The 25,302-nt window shown below is 40.6% G+C and overlaps 1 protein-coding gene across 5 annotated transcripts in view; it reads left to right on the top strand.

Moving 5' to 3' along the window:
• Positions 1–25,302, top strand: part of kiaa1109 (KIAA1109 ortholog) — a 260,969-nt gene that overhangs the window by 71,825 nt on the left and 163,842 nt on the right. For all 5 annotated transcript variants that reach the window (XM_062042306.1, XM_062042308.1, XM_062042307.1 and 2 more), the window contains exons 13-24: positions 5,794–5,885; positions 6,002–6,119; positions 10,875–11,030; positions 12,901–12,998; positions 13,245–13,426; positions 19,496–19,602; positions 19,689–19,912; positions 20,000–20,215; positions 20,469–20,606; positions 23,984–24,160; positions 24,250–24,378; positions 25,093–25,212. In XM_062042306.1, coding sequence (XP_061898290.1) covers positions 5,794–5,885; positions 6,002–6,119; positions 10,875–11,030; positions 12,901–12,998; positions 13,245–13,426; positions 19,496–19,602; positions 19,689–19,912; positions 20,000–20,215; positions 20,469–20,606; positions 23,984–24,160; positions 24,250–24,378; positions 25,093–25,212 — 1,757 coding nt within the window. The remainder of the gene's footprint in view (positions 1–5,793; positions 5,886–6,001; positions 6,120–10,874; positions 11,031–12,900; positions 12,999–13,244; positions 13,427–19,495; positions 19,603–19,688; positions 19,913–19,999; positions 20,216–20,468; positions 20,607–23,983; positions 24,161–24,249; positions 24,379–25,092; positions 25,213–25,302) is intronic.

The raw sequence follows: 25,302 nt of genomic DNA, 5'->3' as shown, positions 1-25,302 counted from the left end.
GTATATATATATTTATTTATATATATATATATATATATATATACACACATATATATATATATATATACATATTTATATATATATATATATATATATATATATATATATATATATATACACACACATATATATATTATATATATATATATATATATATATTATATACATATATATATATATATATATATATATATATATATATATATATATATATATATATATATATATATATATATATATATATATTGCTTATGGCAGTCCATCGATGTCGATGATGACGTTGCTCCAAACGAAGTATTGGATTGGTTATTGTTGTGCCTTTCGCCTGTGCATAGCCAGGTGGCTGCTCAGGCCTATGCGTGATCCACAGACTTTGTCACAGGACGGGCAGGGGAAGGCAGCAGTGATGGTCGCTGGTGCTGTGGCACGTTGGTGTCTTTGTGCACGCCGCTGTGCTCTCCGCTCTGTGAACTTCTCCTGAAGATGAGTGATTCCCTGGTGGCAGGTAGAGCTCCAGGTCTGGCGGACAGCAGCCAGGGACTCCAGTGCTGGTGGTTTGATGTCACACTTTTTCAGGAGAATTTTAATGTGGTCCTTGTACCGTTTTTTCTGTCCCCCGGCAGACCTTTGACCGACTGAAAGCTGGCCATACAATATCTGACAGGGTAGACGATGGGCTGGCATACGGATCACATGTCCGACCCATCTTAGGTGTTTTTGGCCAAGGAGTGCTGTGATGCTGGGTGTGTTGGTCCGGTCATAAATTTCAGTGTAGGGCACCCTGTCTTCCCAGGTTAGACCTAGGATCCTTTGGAGGCAGCTGATGTGGAAGGCCTTGAGACTCTGGATGTGCCTCTGGTAGGGTGTCCAGGTTTCAGAACTATAGAGCAGCGTGGAGAGGCAGACTGCCTTATACACGGCTGTCTTGGTGGAGATGGTTAGATTCCTGTTCAAGAAAACCCTGGACCATAGCTTTCCAAAGGCAGCAGAGGCCAGGCCAATACGGGCCTGGACGTCATCGTCAATGGTGCAGGATGGCGACAGGGTGCTATCGAGGTAGGTAAAATGGGGGACGGTGGCTAATGGGTGCCCGTCAAAGGTGAAGATCGGCGTGTTTGGCTGGGGAGTGAACTCCTGCACGAGTATTTGTGTTTTCTTGGTGTTTATCTGAAGACCAATGGCACTGTAGATGGAGGCTACCACATTCAGTGCGCGCTGGAGAGACTCTGGTGAGTGTGCAAGTACAGCGCAGTCATCTGCATACTGTAGTTCCAGAATATGCTGGGTGGTGAGTTTAGTGGTGGCTTGGAGGCGGCGGATGTTAAAAAGGTTACCATCTAGCCGGTATTGTATCTGAATCCAATCTGTGGGGTCCAGGTGTTTATGGGACAGGAGGGTGACAGTGGAAATGAACATGTTGAATATGGTTGGGGCAAGGACACACCTTTGCTTGACCCCCACATTCACACTGAAAAATGGGGATTGTTGGCCGCCGTTGCTCACACAGGCCTGCATGCCATCATGTAGCTGTCGCAGTAGGTTGCAAAACTTTGCTGGTACACCTAGTTTTCCAAGTACTTCCCACAGCAAGTCCCGGTTTACTGTATCGAAGGCCTTGGACAGGTCAATGAATGCCATGTACAGGTCTTTGCGATGTTCTCTGCATTTTTCCTGTACCTGTCTGGCAACAAAGATCATGTCTGCGGTGCTCCGATCACGTCTAAAGCCGCATTGAGATTCGGGCAGGATGTTTTCGGTTACATGAGTTGCTACACGATGTAACATGATCCTTGCTAGCACCTTCCCAGCTGCGGATAGTAGGGAGATACCTCTGCTGTTGCCGCAGTCTGCTTTGTCGCCTTTGCGTTTATAGATCGTTATGATGTTAGCATTCTTCCAATCTTGCGGGATGACTTCAGACGACCAGATGGCAGTGATCAGCTGGTGCATTCTGCGGTGCAGGAGATATCCACCGTGCTTCAAGATTTCTCCTGGGATCTCGTCAAGGCCTGGGCTCTTGTTGTTTTTTAGACCCTTGATGGCCTTGAGTACTTCTGAGAAGCTGGGAGAGGAGTCCAGTGAGTCTACAGGGGGCAGGCATGGGAGGTCAGAGAGTATGTCTGTCTGTACAGGGTTTGGGGTGTTCAACAGTACCCTGAAGTGCTCAGCCCATCTGTCCAGGATCTGTTGTTTGTCCTTGTAGAGAGTGGTGCCGTCAGCTGATCTAACTTGGGTGATGTTCTTCCTCTGTGGGCCATAGATGGACTTGATGGAGTCGTAGAAGGCATGAGAGTTGTTGGTGTCTGCGTGATGTTGTATTTAGCGGGCCTTCTGGGTCCACCAGTCGTTTTCCATGGCTCTGAGGGTGCGCTGGGTTTCACTTCTGAGACGGATGAACTGAGCCTTCAGGACGGTGGATTGAGGGTTTGATAGGTGAGCTGCAAGGGCCTTGTGTTTTGCCTGAAGCAGGTCATATATTCCTGGCGCACTATTGTCAAACCAGTCTTGATGTCGCCTTCTGGTGTACCCTATAGACTCCACGGCCGCCTGGTGGAGGGCAGTGCGTAGGGTGCTCCAGGTAGGTCCAGTGTCCAGATCTGGTGGTACTTCAGGAATCTTGAACAGCTGATCTGCTACCTTTTTCCTGAGCTGGTTGACGGAGTGCGTGGACTTCAGTGCATCGCAGTTGAGCCTCTTGGAAGGTGGTGTTTTTCTCTGTTGAGGACGTATTTTTAAGTCAATCTTTGTTCTGATCAGGCGGTGGTCAGTCCAACAGTCAGCTCCACGCATGGCCCTAGTGATGCGCACCTCCTTCCTGTCCGCGTGGCGGGTGATGATGTAATCTAGGAGATGCCAGTGTTTAGAGCGAGGGTGTTGCCAGGATGTTTTGTACTTGTTCTTCAGTTGGAACAAGGTGTTTGTGATGACCAGTTGATGCTCAGAACATAGAGTGAGAAGACGGAGACCATTGTTGTTGAGCTTACCAAAACCATGCCGACCCATCACTTCCCTCCACAGTACACTGTCCGAGCCCACTCTTGCGTTAAAATCCCCTAGAAGGATGAGCTTGTCAGTGAGTGGTGTTTTGCTGATGGCGGAGTGCAGGGAGGCATAGAACTCTTCCTTACATTGAGGGTCGGCAATCAGTGTTGGGGCATAGGCGCTGATGAGGGTGCAGTAACAGTTATTGGTGAGGGGAATCCTCCAGGTCATCAACCTTTCGCTAATGCCAACTGGAGATTCGGGAAGCTTCTGAAGTAGGGAGGTCCGCACAGCGAAGCCTACACCATGGAGGCGGCGGGAGCCTTCCGGAAGCCCTTTCCAGAAGAAAGTGTATCCTTCTCCCACCTCGACTATGGAGTCCTCCCCATGGAAGCGGGTCTCGCTAAGGGCCGCAATGTCGATGTTATACCTCTTCAGTTCGTGCGCCACCAACGCTGTTCTTCTGCGGGGACGAGATGAATCATCACGCACATCCAAAAGTGTACGGCCGTTCCAAGTCGCTAGTGTGAGTGTCAGTCGGGTTTTATTCTTGTGTTTTCGACCGCATGGGGGGATGACCCGGCAGCTGCGGTAGGCTGGAGGAGTGGAGGAACAGACCATTTTTAAGCCACATTTTCTAGGCCCTTCCCATCTCAGGGTGAGCAGGGTGGGGCTGCTCAGTCACGTGGGGAGCTGCCGAAGAGACACGCTGTTCCGTCCCGTACCTCAGCGACCGTCTATCCCACGCCGCCTGCGTGCAGAGTTGGGCTAGATACTCCCAGTCACATCCTGACCTGTATCTGCCACCATTCTCCATCGCTGCAGGACTTGGAGGGGAGGGGATGGGGTGGGAAAGGGGGTGGGGGTGTTTGGAGCAGGCCTGCGCGAGGAGTAGATTAGAGTGAAGGAAGTGGTGCACAGTCACTACCCTCACTACCTTGGCTCCCCCCTACGTCTTCCAGTGGCATGAAGAGCTCATGACGACCTTCTGCAGAAAAGAGTTGCAGAAGACTGCCAGCACACCGGTCTGTTGATGGCTGCCTGATGCGGGTCTTCACAACAGATTTGTCTTAGGGGTTTACTCCCGTAGCCAAACACACACGGTGCACCCAGTAGGCAGTGAGGCACCCTTAACCTTCATCCGCCTTCACTGCCGGGGGCGACGCGTCATCCTCCGCCGTTGAGGTTTTTGGATCGCGCTTCGTCTGGAACCTCCCCCTCGACCTTACCGCCATGGTTGAACCTACCAGGAGCCGAGGCTCCCGACGGCATCGCTCTTAGGTTCATTGGAACACACAAGGCTCTCCACTACGACAAGGTGGTGACCCGCGGAGAATCTATTTAACCCATAGATGGGGCAGTGGTTAGCGGACGCCAGGGCGTGTCCACACACTGGTGGGCCTGCACGCCTCGCCTCTGGGGCCCACTGCTGCTCCGAGATCCCCTACAGTTTTGCCTGTGTCCGCAAAGACGCAGTTTACCGTGTGTGGCCACGAGGAGGCACCACAGGAGTCTTGGTGGTGGAGAGGCTTTGTACCAGCAGGAGGAGGCTTACACACTCGGCTCCTCTTTTCACCCACCCAGGGGTTAGCTGGCGGCGATAGCTGTAAGCAGAGAGTAGCAAGCAGGGGCAGCACGAAGCATGCACTAACTACAAGCACTTCTGCCACAAATCTAACGCACTGACGCATCACACGCACCCTGTGCGCGAGCACAACACACACACATATATATATATATATATATATATACATATACACACACACACACACACATATAAATATATATATATATATATATATATATATATATATATATATATATATATATATATATATATATATATGCATATACGCAGGTAATAAAGTTAGGCATGTGACGATAAACGGTATTAATTTTAACAGTGGTAATACTCTCAATGGTTAGTGTTTTAATTTAAAAATATCGAAAAACACTGATTGAGAACACCACTTTGATAATATCACAGATTGACTGGCGCTAGCAAGTTAGCGCAAATGTTAACATGAATACAAGAGACATTAACATTTTTCCCAATTAAGAAACCGCATACCCCAATCTAAACTTATTTAAACACATTACTGTCTAAATAATTAAGCTAGTTAATTGTGCACAGTGAACCTAAAAACTGTGCTCTCTTAGAGCAGAGTGATCGATATATATGACACAAAGGTGTGTTCACGGTCTGCTCAAGGACCGCTTAACAGACTGACACCAAAACACTCTTATCTGTGAAGCATAAGAACCCCTAAAATGCAAAAGAGGGGGCTTTCTAAAAGTAATAAATAAAATCTATTTTAGTTATTTCAAGAAATCTAAAGATTTCAGTATGTGTATCATTTTGATCGCAATAACCGTGATATGAAATTTTAATATAATTTAATCCCCAAGACAAGTCAAAAGAAAAGCCAACTGATAAATGTGATCGCTCCTCCGACGAGCTGATGAATGATGGCAGGTGGAGTCGTTGACACTCGTTACGAGGATGAATTGTAGGTTGTCATGCCAGCCCTTGAGTATAATGGCAGTGTTTGTATTGGTGTGCAGCTCCCAAGTAAAATAAGTTTTAAAAAATATCATCATTCGGGTTTATTTATTCATCATTTATCATTTAGTAATTAGATGGCATGTTGTTGTCAAAAAAGATTACAAATCTTTTTAGATTTTTATTTTTGACGAGGCTGTTTTGTAGATATAATACACTCAATTGCAATAGTTTTAATTAGACTGCAAATATAGGGCTGATGCATCTTTTTAGAGAACTAACTGTGCGTTTTTTGCCCCTCCCTTAAGGCTACTCGCCCACCATCAAAGGGCAGCTGCTTCATGTTGACACCACGAGCAGCATGCAGTACAGGACTCTTCTTGAGGCTGAAATGTTAGCTGTAAGTGGCAGCTAATTACTTTTGCAGCTGTAGTTTTTGAGAAAGATGCTGATGATTTTAACCTACAGATGAGTATTTAACAACAAGTTGAATGTTTTCTGACTTCCATATTTTAGTTCCATGTGATTGCCAGCTACCCGAAGGTATGGAACATGCCTCAATCTTGGCAGTGTGAGATTGAAGTGTACAAGGCCACTTACCACTTCATCTATGCCCAGAAAAATTTCTTCACTGGTGAGTCGTACAAACAGAACGGTATCAGTATTAAAAATGTTTGGAAGCTCAGAAGGGGAGACTTAACCCATTAGAATCCAGATTATTTGTGTTTAAAGGGGAACTTAAAGGCCTACTGAAACCCACTACTACCGACCACGCAGTCTGATAGTTTATACATCAATGATGAAATCTTAACATTGCAACACATGCCAATACGGCCGGGTTAACTTATAAAGTGCAATTTTAAATTTCCCGGGGAACTTCCGGTTGAAAACGTCTATGTATGATGACGTTTGCGCGTGACGTCAATGGTTGAAACGGAAGTATTTGGACACATTTTATCACAATACAAACAGCTCTGTTTTCATCGCAAAATTCCACAGTATTCTGGACATCTGTGTTGGTTAATCTTTTGCAATTTGTTTAATGAACAATGGAGACTGCAAAGAAGAAAGCTGTAGGTGGGATCGGTGTATTAGCGGCTGGCTGCAGCAACACAACCAGGAGGACTTTGACTTGGATAGCAGACGCACTATCCGGCGCTAGCTGCCGACCGCATCGATGATCGGGTGAAGTCCTTCGTCGCGCCGTCGATCGCTGGAACGCAGGTGAGCACGGGTGTTGATGAGCAGATGAGGGCTGGCGTAGGTGGAGCGCTAATGTTTATATCATAGCTCTGACGAGGTCCCGTAGCTAAGTTAGCTTCAATGGCGTCGTTAGCAACAGCATTGCTAGGCTTCGACAGGCGGCACAGCATTAACCGTGTAGTTACAGGTCCAGTGTTTGGTTCGGTGTCTCCTGATAGTAGTATTGTTGATCTTCTGTCTATCCTTCCAGTCAGGGGCTTATTTATTTTGTTTCTATCTGCATTTAAGCACGATGCTATCACGTTAGCTCCGTAGCTAAAGTGCTTCACCGATGTATTGTCGTGGAGATAAAAGTCACTGTGAATGTCCATTTCGCGTTCTCGACTCATTTTCAAGAGGATGTAGTATCCGAGGTGGTTTAAAATACAAATCCGTGATCCACAATAGAAAAAGGAGAAAGCGTGGAATCCAATGAGCCCTTTTACCTAAGTTACGGTCAGAGCGAAAAAAGATACGTCCTGCACTGCACTCTAATCCTTCACTCTCACGTTCCTCATCCACAAATCTTTCATCCTCGCTCAAATTAATGGGGTAATCGTCGCTTTCTCTGGCCGAATCGCTCTCGCTGCTGGTGTAAACAATGGGGAAATGTGAGGAACCCTTCAACCTGCGACGTCACGCTACTTCCAGTACAGACAAGGCTTTTTTTAATCAGCGACCAAAAGTTGCGAACTTTATCGTCGATGTTCTCTACTAAATCCTTTCAGCAAAAATATGGCAATATCGCGAAATGTTTAAGTATGACACATAGAATGGTTCTGCTATCCCCGTTTGAATAAAAAAAATTCATTTCAGTAGGCCTTTAAATTTTTAGGGGGTTCACAATCATTATATAATAATTATGAGAGACAAGAAGACAGATTTATTTTTTCAATGCATTGTAACGCATAAATAAACATAAATAAAAGTCTGCTTACAATTGAGTCAATGAAGGGTGCTTTTTACCGCCCATGAAGCCTTCTACATAACCATTTAAAAACCGCCAACAATACACCATTTACAAAACCCCAAACTAGTGAAGTTGGCACGTTGTGTAAATCGTAAATAAAAACACAATACAATGATTTCCAAATCCTTTCCAACCTATATTCAATTGAATAGACTGCGAAGACAATATATTTAACGTTCTAACTGAGAAACTTTATTTTTTGCAAATATTAGCTCATTTGGAATTTGATGCCTACAACATGTTTCAAAAAAGCTGCCACAAGTGGCAAAAAAGAATGAGAAAGTTGAGGAATGTTCATCAAACACTTATTTGGAACATCCCACAGGTGAACAGGCTAATTGGGAACAGGTGGGTGCCATGATTGGGTATAAAAGCAGATTCCATGGTGGTGACCTTCACAACGATGGGGTGAAGGTCACCACTTTGTGAACAAATTCGTGAGCAAATTGTCCAACAGTTTAAGAACAACATTTCTAAACGAGCTGTTGCAAGGAAGTTAGGGATTTCACCATCTACGGTCCATAATATCATCAAAAGGTTCAGGGAATCTGGAGAAATCACTGCATGTAAGCAGCAATGCCCGTGACCTTCGATCCCTCAGGCGGTACTGCATCAAAAAGCGATATCGGTGTGTAAAAGATATCACCACATGGGCTCAGGAACACTTTAAAAACCACTGTCAGTAACTACAGTTTGTCGTTACATATGTAAGTGCAAGTTAAAACTCTACTATGCAAAGCGAAAGCCATTTATCAACAACACCCAGAAACGCTGCAGGCTTTGCTGGGCCCGAGCTCATCTAAGAAGGACTGATGCAAAGTGGAAAAGTGTTGTGTGGTCTGACGAGTCCACAATTCAATTTGTTTTTGGAAACTGTGGAGGTCGTGTCCGGTCTGTTATAGGCGCATGGTTCAAAAGCCAGCATCTGTGATGGTATGGGGGTGTATTAGTGCCCAAAGCATGGGTAACTTACACATCTGTGAAGGCACCATTAATGCTGCAAGGTACATACAGGTTTTGGAGCAACATATGTTGCCATCCAAGCAACGTTATCATAGACGCCCCTGCTTATTTCAGCAAGACAATGCCAAGCCACGTGTTACAACAGCGTGGCTTCGTAGTAAAAGAGTGCGGGTACTAGACTGGCCTGCCTGTATTTCAGACCTGTCTCCCATTGAAAATGTGTGGCACAATATCCATCCATCCATTGTCTACCGCTTGTCCCTTTTTGGGGTTGTGGGGGGTGCTGGAGCCTATCTCAGCTGCATTCGGGCGGAAGGCGGGGTACACCCTGGACAAGTCACCTTCTCATCACAGGGCCAACACAGATAGATAGACAACATTCACACTCACATTCACACACTAGGGCCAATTTAGTGTTGCCAATCAACCTATCCCCAGGTGCATGTCTTTGGAGGTGGGAGGAAGCCGGAGTACCCGGAGGGAACCCACACAGTCACAGGGAGAACATGCAAACTCCACACAGAAAGATTCAGAGCCCGGGACTGAACTCAGGACTACTCAGGACCTTCGTATAATATGAAGCGTAAAATACGACAACGGAGACCCCGGACTGTTGAACAACTTAAGCTGTACATCAAGCAAGAATGGGGAACAATTCCACCTGAAAAGCTTCAAAAATTGGTCTCCTCAGTTCCCAAACGTTAACTGAGTATTGTTAAAAAGAAAGGCCATGTAACACAGTGGTAAAAATGCCCCTGTGCCAATTTTTTGCAATGTGTTGCTGCCATTAAATTCTAAGTTAATGATTATTTGCAAAAAAACAAAAAAATTCTCAGTTCGAACATTAAAAATCTTGTCTTTGCAATCTATTCAATTGAATATAAGTTGAAAAGGGTTTGCAAATCATTGTATTCTGTTTTTATTTACGATTTACACAACTTGCCAACTTCACTGGTTTTGGGTTTTGTACATTTTATGACCTGAATATTAACCAAATATTAGGGACATTGGTATTATAAACGCTAATGCAGACAAACTATTTATAGCGGCGCCGTTATCACAGAGCACTAACTAGCTTGTGTTGCTATATTAACATAATCGGCTGGTGAGCTGGTTTCTCGCCTCGGAGCTTGTGAAGGTGAATTCTAGATCATAAATAATACCTCTCACCTTGATAGTGAAGGAAGAGGACACAATCTGGCAAGTTGGTTAACTTTGCTATCCAATTTAGACACGGAAATGTCGAGAAAAACACTTATTGCACCTCCCATTTTTCTTTGCAAGGATTTTGAATCATTCTTCATCTACCCCGGGAATATATCAACATCCTATCAGTCGGTATCGCAGTGACAGCAGACATTGTACAGTAACTGATGTTTTATTATGTTTGTTGGCCTTCACAAGGTGAGTAGTAATCAGTGATGTTGTCGAAGGAAAAAGCAAACGGTGTGATGCTTTCTGAAAATTAATGCGTTGCCATATGCTTGAAATGAGTGAAATATGTAAATAACACTTGTTATTATAAATGTGCCTGTCACTACATTACTTACTGTATATACATACTAACAGTGTGTATATAAAACCTTGATGGAGGTGTTTGGATGTTTTTTTAAGCGCTTTTATGGGCAAAAAAAGAGGGACTCCTGTAGGCTCCATTGTTAGCGGACATTTGCTCACATATCTACTAGTAGAATGCATAAAAAAAGAAAAACACATGTTTGCTTGTCTTACAAAAGAATTATGAATGATAGCCAAAATTCCAAACAAGTACAGTTCCCCTTTAAGATAAAATGACAGAGCAAGTGAAACACTGATTGGTTCTCTAAATTAGGCGTTCATGGTGAACTTGACACTTTTTGTGCCTTGTACCACAAACGGAATTTAAATTCTTATATATCAAGAACAGTTGAATTGTATTTTTTGTCATCCTATTAAAACATTAAGAGTTGAGATTTTAATGACAAAAAATTAGCGAGCTTGCCTGACAAACTGACATTTGGGGAAGTCGTATCCTGGGATAGTCACACGCTGTCACATGACAACCACTACAAAAATGTTTCTTATACGTCACTTTGTGTAGTCGAGATTTAATGAGTTCAAGTCAAGCACAAAGCTGTAACTTGACCATTTTTTGACCTGCATCATACTGTAATGTTTTTTATACATTAAGATAGTGTCAAATGGTGAAATGAATCTTTGTCTCTGCCTTGGCAGATTTGATTCAGGACTGGGCGAGTGACAGCGCCCCAGACATCTACTCTTTTGTTCCCTATTCTTGGACATTCAAGGTGCTTTTTCACCAGTTTGAGATGATCTGGGCAGCAAACCAGCACAACTGGATCGACTGTTCCACCAAACAGCAGGAGAACGGTGAGGACAATTTAGCTGTGAATATAATGATAAACACATATCATATGTGTACAATACGAAGTCCACTCTAATGATTACAAAAACATTTTGTTATACTTAAAGAGAAAAAAAAAAATTAAATGTGGTTGAAGAATACAATATGACAAGTGTAGTCTGTGGACAAACATTTTGACTGTAAGCCTTGATACAGGGTACAAGAAGGTTCACTCTGTGCATTGCTCTCAATACCTGAGTGTGAGTATTCCATATATTAAATAAACCGAGCGAATCTTCTTGTCAGCGATCTACCATCTTTGTCTCGGTGGTCGGAGGCGGGAAGGCTAGCTTACACACAGAAGGCTACTCGCTAGTGAGAAGCACTGCAAAGTAACAATACAATGGTGGAAAAAAAGATGATTGTAAAGCTAAATGTCCAGTGTGAGAATAATTTGGCTTCAAGCGAGTGAGCAAGATGAGCCTATCTACACAGACCATAGATGTAGCATACCCAATTTGTTGGAAAGTGATTGCAACAAAAACTAACAAACCACACGACCCAGTTTTTCCATTTGGGAAAAACTGCACTTCAAAATGTTGAATTTTGTAGTGAAACTTTTTACTAACAGAGATTGAGAGTACATTTTATTGTTATTGTTTGTTTATTTAGGATAATTAAAGGTTCTTGACCTTCAATTACCATTGTAAAAAATGTAATGAAAATTTTTTTTTCTGAATACTTGCATTATTATTATTATTATTATCATCTATAAAGATTACATTAGTGCTTAATTGCGTCTCAACATAATGCTGTCAATAATATCTTTATTTCAGCAATAATTTGTGGGACAATACATCGTCCAGCAAAATTCATTATCGACCCAGGCCTATAGTCACCCCTTCTGTTTTACCAAGGGAAACTCCCGCATTTCCCCCTTTTTCTCAGCACCCTCCCTTTCCAGTACCTTCACCATACTTTACTGTAACTTTTGTGGGGAAAAAAAAAAATCTTTAGTACTTTTGGAGCAGCACAGCTATCAGTTTGCTTGGCTAAACAAAAAAAAAGGATAAATAGTTTTTTTACTAAAAGATCAAGGTAAAGACCTGTTTTATGTAACAGGTATATACAGTATATTCAAAGGGCACCTATGATGATTTTCCTCTTTTTTACTTATAAATATTATTACAATGTTGGTTATCAATCAATCAATCAATCAATGTTTATTTATATATCCGTGTTAAACAATGCAAATCATACTATATGGTTCATGGATTTAGACGTGTGTTTGCACACAGTTTTGGATGCCTCTGACGCTGTAACAGAGTGCCATTAGTGACGTCACATATGGTATGGACAGATGTACTCGTCTGGGCATATTTAGTTCATGCTCACTGCCACGCCGCTCCTCTCCGCTCTTCTCTCTTGTGCCAACGCGAGCGGTATACTGTTTATGAAGTTTATTTTTGACCGTAACTGACAAAAAAATAGCGGTGACGTTGGACGTCAAAACACACTTCAAAACAGTAACCATTTTCAGAAGATAAAGTGTAATTTAATTTGCAATTTGGGAACCGTTTGCAGAAAGACTTAAACAACAGGTTATAAACAAGCAAAATATACACCAAAAGCATATCCTATATGTATTATCTACACTGAAAATTATTTGCCACTTGCCAAAATGTTAAATTGTATTTCTAGAAATTTCCCTTTAGTTTTAAGAGCTATTAACTTATTTTACAGTGTAGATTACAAGGAAGTGTGGTAAATGTAGGTTACAATATAATCATAATCATCATATAGTCTATACCTTATTTAAAAAAATAACAACCTTTTTGTTGAGTTGTGATACAGTATATGATTTCACTAAATCCAACAATTTCGATTTTTTTGCAGTGTACCTAGCAGCATGTGGCGAGACGCTCAATATAGACTTCACTTTGCCTTTCAAAGAGTTTGTTCCAACTACTTGCCATACCCGCTTCAGCTTGAAGGTTAGTCATTTTCAAGGAATGACTTGTTTCAAATGCAGTCCTGTTAAAATGTGTTTTTGTGTGAGTCAGGGCCATGTTTTTTTCTGTCTGCCTGCAGCAAGAATGCACCCTGTTGATTGCACATACATTATTTGTAGATTCAGATGCATTTTTATGTCCTAGAGATACAATTTGACTCTGTGTATATGTGGATAGGAATTAACTCTGTGTATGTGGGTGTATCTAAGTACATTTTGACCTTTTCAGGCGGAGGATACAGACTTGCGTCTGTCTCTGCCTGAGTGCCACCCAAGCCGCTACCCCCTCCTAACCCTTGCCAAAGATTACCAGAATGTCAAGCTGCCCCATGACATGTTCATGCCAGGGGAGAATCAAAGTGCCCCTCCTCCAAAAAACAAGTCTCGGTGGAGGAATATCACCCACGCAGCGTAAGTAGGAATAAAGTAAATACAGTGTACTTGCAAAGACAGGACCTGATGAGTCACTGAATCAGGAATTGCAAAGGAGAAAATAAAATGTCCATTGAAATCAAATGTATGGTTTTTTTAAATTAATTTGTAGTTGTAGTAAAATAGGGCTGGGTGAATAATAAGTCAATTAATCAAGCAAAAATGTAAAATGAACTGAATCAGAAACTGCTCTTCATGATGTTCAATATTTATTTAATTTAAATTTTTGCTAACTTAGATTGAGAGTCCATTTTATTTTTATTGTATATCTATTTAGGATAATCAACAGTTCTTGACCTTCTAATTACAATGGTAAACATAAGTATAAATATGTGTATTGCATTTAAAATGGTTACTTGCATCATTATGTATTATTATTATTATTATTATTATTTATTATTATTATATATTATGATTACATTGGTGCTTAAACAAAAACAACAAAATCGAAAAAGTTGGACATAGTTTAAGCGCTTCTGACCACAGAAGTGATCTACAAGAAAGGCTGACACAGCTCTGGATAGTGCAAGGTACGTGAAAAAACACTTAGCGCCGCCGCTTGCCGTAGAAGATAATCACACCAACGGCTTTACTTCGCTGCCGAGCAACCATGAGCACGTCGTCAACGGAGCAATACATCGTTGCCAGAAGTGGAACCGGACTTTAAAGCATTAATAGAAACTCTACAAAACAATGTAATTAAGGTACAAGGCAATGTCTCCATGAACAGATTATCAATGGTGTACAAAAATATGTTGCAAGTCTCCAAGAAAAGATTACAGAGAGAGAGAAAATAATATAGTGATGATATGATGGAAATTAGAAAGTTCAGAGAAGACAACACATCATTAAAACGGGAGATGGGAGAAGCTGAAAGAGGAGAATGCAACATTGCGCCAACAGTTGAATGCCAAGTAGCAAGACAACACCCACTGAGACAACAGCAGTGTTGTGGAGAACATTAAAATAGAGATAGAAGCATTACGCCAACAGTTGAAACTCGATAACACAAATTTGGAGAACTTCAGGGAGGAGATAATATAGTCTGACGGAAAACAAACATCGACATTCAACTACAAAACTACAACGCTCCAATAGATTAACAAACAAGAAGATTTTTATTCAGGTACACATTCGTCTACACTTAACGTTCGTAGAGCAATTTGAAAGATTGCTGAACTGGAACTGAAAACCCTCAACAGCAGAGATCACAATAGTCCAGAATTAGATAAGGATAAAGATCCAGATACAAATATTTTTCTTTCATACTAGGAATAATCGTTCTTATTATACAGACGAACAATATAACGAAGACATTAAAACCAACAACAAACTGTCAATTATTCATTTCAACAGCAGAAGTTTGTGTGAAAACTATAACAACGTAAATAATTTTTTGCAACAATTCAACAATCTCCACAAAGGGAATGGATTTTAATTTCTCTCGGGGTGGCGGAGGTGGCTGGAGCCTATCCCAGCTGCATTCGGGCGGAATGCGGGGTACACCGTGGACAAGTCGCCACCTCATCGCAGAGCCAACACAGATTGACAGACAACCATTCACACTCACAATCACACACTAGGGCCAATGTAATGTTGCCAATCAACCTATCCCCAGGTGCATGTTTTTGGAAGTGGGAGGAAGCCGTTTATATACTAAAATCACAAGGCCGAGCAGAAGCTCAAGACGCAGCGCCACATTTATTGATAATATATTTACTAAGGATTTTGATATTTATACCACAAGTGGTCTGCTAATATCCAACATCATTGATCATTTGCCAGTTTTCACAATCTGTGACGGAAACTAGAAGAAGAGGAACATTGATAACACAATAACATTTCGAAGAATATGCACAGAACAATATATGACAGCTTTCAAAAATGATCTGAGAGATCAAAGTTGGTACAATGTATACAGTAAAAATGATTTAGATGATGCATGTTGTATTTTTTTAAATACTTTCATGATGCATTATGACAAACATTGTCCATTGAAACAACTTGGTAAAAAGCAAAAGAAAAACAATCAACCATGGATGACAAAAGGAATGAAAAATTATTGCAACAAAACAAAACGTATAGGAACAAGCTAACTACAGTCAATTATTAAACCGGAACAAAAACAATATTAGAGAAACATGGGAAATCCTAAAGAGCATTATTAAAATACAATATACAAGATACAATATGAACAAAGTAGTTGAAAGCTTCAATAAGTAAGTTGTGAACATTGGATCAAATCTGGAGGAAAATATTGCAGATCCTGAGTCAGTTTAGGAAATGACACTATAGACAGAAATCCCAACTCAATGTTCCTCAAAAGTGTGACAAAAGAGGAAACAATCAATGCTGTGAAAAACTGTCAATCCAAGACATCAACTGATTGTAACAGAATTGATATGGAAACGGTGAAAAAAGGTTACTGAAGATATTTCAGAACCTTTACAGACAACCGATACGGATACAAAGCAAACATTTCAACATCAATGGCATTAATCAAAATAACAGAAAAGATCACCAGTACAGTAGATAGCAAAAATGTGCTGCTGCAGTGATTATGGATTTAACAAAAGCATTTCACACAATTACCGGTAATCATAATATCTTAATAAACAAATTAGAATGGTATGGCATCAGAGGTTTGGTCTTGAACTGGGTAAAAAGCTACTTAACCAATAGGAAGCAATACGTAAAGATAGGAGAATAAACGTCTACGCAGCTGAACACATCTTGTGGCGTACTTCAGGGATCAATACTGGACCCAAAATGGTTTAATCTTCATATAAGCAACAGTTGTAAAGTTACAAATAACTTATAGTAACTATTTGCAGATGACACGACTGTGTTTTGTTTAGGACAGAACACACAGAAGCTAATACAAATAATAACAGAATAAATAAACAATCAAAAGATTGTTTGACAAAAACAAACTATTTTAGAATCTCGGCAAAACAAAAATAATGCTTTTCGGTAACAGTAGAAGGGAAAGTAAAACGCAAACACAAATAGAGGGAGTAGATATTGAAAGGGTAAAAGAAAACAAATGTTTGAGTGTAATAGATGATCAAATTAACTGGAAAACTGTTGTATAAATAAATATACAACAAAGTCGCAAAAAACACCTCAATAATGAATAAACAAAATATGTTCTCGACCAAAAATCACTCCATATTCTCGACTGCTCGCTAGTATTACCAATCAATTAGAAGATTACATAATGTTGGATATAGAGAACGTACAAACCATTTATTTATTTAATTAAACATATTGAAATTCAACGACTTAGTAAACAAAACTTAGCAAACAGCTAAAATTATACACAAAGCAAACTATAACCTGCTACCCAAGAATGTACAACAATTCTTCTCAACAAAAGAACAGAAATATAACCTTTGAGGACAATCTAATTTAAAACATTTGTATGCACGTACAACACTTAAAACCTTTAGCATATCAGTATGTGGAAATAAATTATGGAGTGGATTAAATAATGAAATCAAACAAAACACTTATTAAGAAACTGTTCAAACTATAAGTGTTCACAAAGTACAAAGAAAAAGAATTATGATAAACATCTTAAAACCTTTTTTTTTTTTTTATCTCATTCATCTCCTAGGTCAGCGGTCGGCAACCTTTACCACTCAAAGAGCCATTTTGACCCGTTTCACAAATTAAAGAAAACAATGGGAGCCACAAAACTCTTTTGAAATTTAAAATGAAGTAACACTGCATATAAAGATTTTTTTGCTTTGTGCTATGTATAAACAAACTATTATGGATATTATTATTATTATTATTTATGAAATCAATGAACGACTGCAGAGAAAATGAAATACAATTTCTGCTTGCAACAAACTGTTTTTAACTCTGAAAAACACGTCGGGTTGAAGGTTAAGTAAAATACTTAATGTTTATTTAAGTCCTTGTAGTAATGAAAAAACAAAACGCTGAACTTAAATTATCCACTGGCAGAGAACCAAAAATGCCGTCCTCTCTCTCTGTGCCGTCATCTTTTTACTGGCGCCATGCAGTCATCTGCCAACCTGAATAATAAAATGTCTATTTCATTGAACAATTAAAAAATGTGAATATATGCAAAATAATAGGAAATTAAAATATTCATCATACTTGGTCAATGTGATTTCTGCTCCTGAACGCAGCGCACAGCATCTCCACATCAGGGCTGTATGATTTTATCTTTATACTTTATCTTCACACAGGATTGTAAACTCTCATCTGTGAGGCGTGTGCGATGTATTGTTTTTAATAAAGTTCATGTTGGAGAACACCTGCTCACATACATATGTGGATCCAAAGATCGACAGGACTCCAAGTGCATACTTTTTCATGTTCACATAAAAGTCGGGGATAGCGTTCCAAGATTCGAACACACGTTTGTCTGGTTTGGGGAGGTTTTCAATATCACACCATTTGTGATTCTGAGCAAGAACGGCCTTCTGGCGTGAAACATCTTCAAGATCCAGTGTCAGGCGTTTTAACTTGGACACCCACATGTCTTTGTCGGCTATGTCAGCCAGTTCCATCTCAAGATCAGATGGACTCACACCTGGAAATGCTGTCATATTCAACAGGGATGGATCGAGGCTGAGGGGAGTGACAGGGAAGGATAATGTGTTTTTTTCCTCTCTGAACTCACTGAATCGTTTCCCAAACGATGTTTGCATTGCAATGACTGCAGAATGTAAATACTCTAAATTCACAATGTGAGCTTTTTTGAACTCACTCAAACAGGGGAAGTGTGATAGTGTACCTTTCTGTAGATCTCTGGCAAGCACTGTCAACTTGCGCTCGAATGCCAAAACCTCCTCCAACATGTGCAGGGCTGTGTGTATATAATACACACAGTGTATAATAATCTTAATAGAATTACATTTTGAAAATGACTTAACTAAAATCCAATACATTTTAATTAAATACTCATTAATTATTTTCAACAGCTGAGCCGCATCAGTGTGATCGAAGAGCCACATGCGGCTCCGGAGCCGCGGGTTGCCGACCCTTGTCCTAGGTGAACCATAAATCACTTTACTATTTATTTATGAGAACTTTAATTATTGTGTATATGTTTATATATATACAGTATTTATTTCTGCATTTAATATGTTTTTACTTATCATATAATTAATTTACTTATTTATTTATTCACCGTTCTGTCACAAACAGAGAACAAAAACATGGGATAAAAATGCTATTATATGAAAAGTGGTGGGATTAAATAAGCTCTGCTTCGTCCTACTCCTTTTCAGATGGGCCTTAATGAAACAACTGGAAATATGTGATGCATTACATGGTATTTGTATTTTATGCATGTTTGAAATAAACTGAAACTAACTAACTAAATTGGTCTTCAAGTATTGTTGACAATATTATGGTTCGTTGGCAATTATTTATGGGACAATATATCATCCAGCAAAATTTGGTATTGGCCCAAACCTAGTTACAAATACTTTAAATTTGGACAGGTAATGTGTCGCAAAGCTGTCTCACTTTATGCCGGATGCCACCGTTAAGAGCATTCGGCCAAATGCCAAAGGCTGCACCGTGGACCGTGGTTTGATTTTTGGCTTGAATTGTGAAAGATAGAGGACTGTTGTACGTTTGGTTCAATAGTTTTGTGTTGAGCTGCTTAAAACAGGATACTTATGGAGATGTTATTATCAAGGGCCAAAAATTACACTTTAAAATTGAATATATCTTAAATGTAAACGGAACATGAAAACCTCTGTGATTAGAATTTAACTATGAAACCGTGTGGCCTTGGCAGAGAAGATTTAGCAAATATCCAAGTTATATTTGCTAAGGCTTGTATGAGTATGTACTCAGCTCTGCAGCTCATCCTACAAATGCACTTTCCTTACAAATGCGGCACCATTTCAAGGGTAATCAACAGTTTATTGCCAATAAGCATTGTTACAACAAAGACACACTCAACCAAGCACAAATGTCCTTTTTGTGTTCAGTTTATTGTACAGCTCTGAATTGTGACTATGTTGTGATTAGAATTTTTTTTCCCCCCAACATCAGAGCTGGTTGGGTGGACTGCTGGAGTGTACCAAACTTCCTGCTCATCATTGACTACACATGGCATCCCATTTATCCCCAAAAAGCAGATGAGCAACTTAAGCAGTCATGTAAACTTTCAGCTTTCTCTACCACAGTACCACACCATTCACACATTGTTTATAAAGACTTTTCAAAGGCTCCTTCCTAATTTCAGTGTCTGAGATGGAAGAATCCATGCTGTCAGCTTTGCGGCCCCCAGAACACACTTCAGCACATCACATCCACCCACACTACATCTCTGCTTCAGCTGGCCACAGCCGAATACCCACTGACCCCTCAGAGCTTCCCCCTGACAGACTTCATGTGGAGATGGAAATGTCCCCGGATTCTCAAATTATGCTCTATGGACCTTTACTTCGAGCTTTAGTTGCCATCAAAGTATGAAAATGTTTAAATTGCTATGGAAACGTACATTGGGCTAACACAACCCACAATCCATCAGTTGTCCTTCTAATATTTTCACAGGAAAACTATTTTGGCGAAGATGATATGTACACAGACTTTGAAACGACTGTGTCTAGTCCTGTTTTGTCCACGTCCTCATCTGGCCTCGGGTGGTCTCCTCTGGGAATGGAAGACAGTGGACATAAGGAAACTTCCGACATACATCCTTTGGACCTGCGGCCTTGGGACATAACTGTTTACATCAATCTCTACAAAGTACATGGTCGACTACCTATGGTAAAACTTGCGACTCACGTTCTATTTGTATATATTGTTCTAAAATGTAAAGTTAGATATTGGGTGGAACAGACGTGTGCTAGGGAGTTTATAGGGTCAACAAGACAATCTTAAAAAGGAAGGCACTCCATGTACGCCTCTTGTCTTGCAGAGCATCTAGAATTAGATTTCCTTGTACACTTTTCTTGTTTGGATTATACTGCATTATAAATGTGTTGATACATGTCCTATTTTTCCCTCTGGGTACGTCCAGCACTGCAGCAGCGAGGGCCCAGAAGGTCCATCTGGATTTCTAGAGCGGTTATGTTTTGAAATGAAAAAAGGTTACAAAGAAACAATGCTTCAGCTACTTCTGTCTCCTCTTCACATTTTCATCAGTGACAACTATCAGGTAAGAATACCAAGTAAAACTAGATTAAATAGTGGAGATTTTTTTGTGCAGTGAAAAGAGATCTTCAGGAAAAAAGGGTGTAAAAGCAGATGGTTAAGGTGGTTGTTATATTCCTGTAATATACACTTTTACAAACAGCTTTTAAAAAATAAAATTATTTCTGTACTTTTATGTGCATGTGTAATAATGGAGCATATAGCTCATATGGTCGAACTCGGAAGAATGCGGGTTATATGCTTGTTTTTGTTTGAATGCGAACACCCTCTAGGCAGCCAACTAAACGTAGCATACATAAGCTTAAAAGGGAACTGCACTTTTTTAGAATTTTGCCACTCGTTCGGATGGATTTTTTTAAGGCATTGTAAATATTAAATAAACGTAAATAAAAGTTGGGAGCTCCACTACTCCGCGCATAAAATCCGATAAATAACCATTCAAAAAGCGGCATACACTTTTGTGACTTGATTATTAACCAGGTATTAGTGATATTGTCTCCCTATGTCTACATCATCGAGTGGTCTGCTGTTTCCTCACTTCCCTGCTCCCTGTAAGTTTATAATTGATCATAAATCATTCATCTCACCTGGACATGAGACATCTGAGTAGGTAAGCCGACAAGTTGGGGCACTTTGACAGCCAATTTAGGACCTTAAAACCCTAATGGAGGTGTTTGGATGTTTTTATGGGCTTTATAGGCAGAATTGAAGGTCTCTCATAGGATCCATTGTAAGTGAACTTTTGATTGAATTTATTAAATATTTAGAATGCACAACATGGAGCTGAGCACGAGTAAGACCGTAGAGATGATTTTGGACATCACAGAAATACTTCTCACCACAGTGGCCCTAATTATCTGTGATTTAAAAAATAAAATAAAATCTCGCCAATAAATTGAGTTGGCACAAAAAGACAGACAATGGTTTGCTTGCAGATAAAATAGAGCATTACAAGGTTGTTAAGAAATTTGAATGTAACCAATATTACAAGTTGAATTGGTTATGTGACGGAACTTGTAACCCAAACTACCGTATCACAAATCAATGTTCCGCAATGAATTGGCATATTCTTTTCCTAGCCCCCCAAAACATGATTTTAACGTGTAACATGCATATGAATAAGGAAAACACACCTCAGATAAGAAATATCTTTAAAAAATGCAATACAAAAACTACAGTATTGTACTAATAATCTATAGCCTTATATGGCATCTCCTGTGAGTTGCTTCTCCATCAAACATACCATCAGCAGTGTTACCATATTTTCATGGATGAATGTCCTCTGTTAAATAATTATGTTTACGCCTTTATTTTGCATTACCTCATTTTTGCTTCAGTATGGTGTAGATCAGGGGTGGGCAATTAATTTTTACCGGGGGCCGCATGAGCTACCCGAGCACTGCTGGAGGGCCACATCGACAATATTTCAATTAAATTTTGCTCAATATTATTTTTGATATATACCGTAAGATAAATAATAATAATAATAATAATAATTAATAATAATAATAGTAATACTTCAACATAGTGTGTGTAACAGCATTCCATGACTAATATAAATAAATTAACATTAATAATAAATGACAGTAAAATAAGCACACGTATGACTGAGGAGTCATAGCGTAACTTTGTGTGGTGTTTGAGTTGTCCGACTTTTTGTGTGGCCATAAACGCACCAGTGGTTTAGTGCGATGCGTGTTGGTGACAGATGACAAGTTGGTTTTGGCCTGGTTTGTACGGCAGAAAATGACTAGTTTTTCGAGATAGAATTGTTTTACTCATGTTTTTGGTGTGGTTATGTCCGAATATAAACAGTTTTGCTCAATAAAGTGATCGATATAATTCCTGTCCTCGAAGCATCTCGATAGACGTTACAATAATTGAACGGTGTTCAATTGAACAGTGTTGTAAACGGTGTTGACGAACACCATTAGGGCCGCTTGTTGTCACTGTCACTCAAAGTTGCATTGCAAAATTCCATAGAATAAATATGTTTATTTTGTTTAGAATTCAGATGGGATTTGATTTGGTGCGCGGCATATACTTGCTGCGCGCAGCAGACGCTTGAGCAGTGCGCAATTGCGCAGGCACGCACCTTAGAGGGGACGTTGCTTTGCAGTTCATGCCTTGTTGAAAACACGGCATTCCTCATCAACTTTTCTCTTTTTAGCGTCTCGGGTGTAAACCGTGCATCACTTGTCGCTGCATGTGCACCTTCACTCGCAGGTTACACACGGACACACGCCTATAAATAATACTTTTCAAAATAAAAGCAGCACAGTTGTATTGCGCGCAGGACATAGATGTTTTTTCAACTTTATTTTGTAATTGCAGCTGTTCACATTCACTCACAACCACGCACACGCATACGTCCACACGGAAGTAATACAAATAACGATTTTCAAAACAAAAGCAGCACCGTTGTATTGCACACTCGACATAGATACTTTTTTAAATTTATTTTGTAATTTATAATTGGCCTCACGCGGGCCGGACAGGGACGCACAAAGGGCCGGATGCGGCCCGCGGGCCGCAGAATGCCCAGGTCTGGTGTAGATCAAAGGTCTTCAACAGTGGAGGTAACATTTTTGGTTGATTAGACTTTTTAAAATATATACATACATCTCCATGGCAACTTCTCCACACAATTGAATGTTATTGTCAGCACACATTAATATGTTTATGTCTCGCTACTAGCTATCTGCTATAAGATAATTATAGTGAGTGAGATGCTGGATGGGAACAGGGGTTAGTGCATGTGCCTCACAATACGAAGGTCCTGAGTAGTCCTGAGTTCAATCCCGGGCTTGGGATCTTTCTGTGTGGAGTTTGCATGTTCTCCCCGTGACTGCGTGGGTTCCCTCCGGGTACTCCGGCTTCCTCCCTCCGCCAAAAACATGCACCTGGGGATAGGTTGATTGGCAACACTAAATTGGCCCTAGTGTGTGAATGTGAGTGTGAATGTTGTCTGTCTATCTGTGTTGGCCCTGTGATGAGGTGCCGACTTGTCCAGGGTGTACCCCGCCTTCCGCCCGAATGCAGCTGAGATAGGCTCCAGCACCCCCCGCGACCCCAACAGGGACAAGCGGTAGAAAATGGATGGATGGATGGATGAATGGAGATGCTGGATGTTTCGGGCAGATCTTACGGAGCTATTTGCTGCGCTAACTGGCAGTGGGGAAGGCTCATAACCATCAACCAAGAAACAACTCGTATTCCAAAAAATCTTGTGAGCAAGGGCACTCGTAAGCCGAGGTACCACTATATATGTACTGCACCGCATATTAAGAAATCAGTAATAATTCCACTGTGTGTTTTTGAGAACATTGTTATATCAATGTAAACTGCTATATGCTATATATTTCCTTCTTTGGGTGACAGCGCCCAACAGCCGATGGTGTGTTGAAGGATGGACATCTAAGCCTGTCCGGGCTGCAGATGAGGGCGCATGCCATGTTCTCCGCTCAGGGATTGCCACCAGGAAGTGACACCCTGGAGTATGCCTGGCTCATTGACATGCAGGCAGGAAGTCTCACTGGCAGGGTGACTGTTCCACAGGTGTGTGTGTTATCTAACAAATTAAATGGATGGCTTCTATTTCTAATCATTTGAATCTCTTTGAATGCATCTGTGTGTTTGACGGATAGGTGGCAAGCTTGTTCGAATGGGGAGAGACTTTCGTTTTCCATGTGGTGTCACGTGAGTTCCAGCTTGAACAACCAAAGTCTTCTGTCATTTGCCAGCATGGCGTTGACCGCCGCATCTGTGATGCTAAGGTATTACCACATTCATGTAAAAATGTGGCATGTTAATAATGTTTTTACCTGTTCAACCTCATCTGCTCCAGCTATAGACTTTTCTTCAATACAGCAGTACACCTCTGAATTATACTGTAATTTGATCATATGGTACATGGCTGATTTAAAACAATTACAGTACGTTGGTATTGTTTTCTCAAATGTTCAGGAACATTAAAAAAAATACTTTAATGTTTGTGGTATTTCATTTATGATAGTTAAACATGTAATTAACAGACATTGCTATAGACTATGTGATGATTTTATTTCAAAATTAAAAACATAGAGACTGCTAAACTAAGCAGAGATAGTTATGATAACTGATAAATGGGTTATACTTGTATAGCGCTTTTCTACCTTCAAGGTACTCAAAGCGCTTTGACAGTATTTCCACATTTACCCATTCACACACACATTCACACACTGATGGCGGGAGCTGCCATGCAAGGCGCTAACCAGCAGCCATCAGAGGCAAAGGGTGAAGTGTCTTGCCCAAGGACACAACGGACGTGACTAGGAAGGTAGAAGGTGGGAATTGAACCCCAGTAACCTGCAACACTCCGATTGCTGGCACAGCCACTCTACCAACTTCGCCACGCCGTCCCTTTGGGCTTTACATAAATGTCTCACCCAAGGCACTCAGGGTGCTTTTGACGCAACCACTGTAAACCACCCAATATGTTGTTGTTTCAGTTGACATGCTTACCCGGTCACTGTCGATCGTCAGAGGAGCTCAAGTACACCATGATGCGACTGGCCATGGATGGAGTGGACCTTTTTATTGTTGAACATGGTTGTGCTGCCAACATCAAAGTAATGAACCCCACACTTACTGTATTTACTTAATGATAATGATGATTTATTGTAAAATAATATCATTTTGCTGTCATGTGGAAACCCCCT

This window comes from Entelurus aequoreus, linkage group LG03 (assembly GCF_033978785.1).
Source record: "Entelurus aequoreus isolate RoL-2023_Sb linkage group LG03, RoL_Eaeq_v1.1, whole genome shotgun sequence".
NCBI classification, from domain to species: Eukaryota; Metazoa; Chordata; class Actinopteri; order Syngnathiformes; family Syngnathidae; genus Entelurus; species Entelurus aequoreus.
This window is presented reverse-complemented; position numbering and strand designations above follow the sequence as displayed.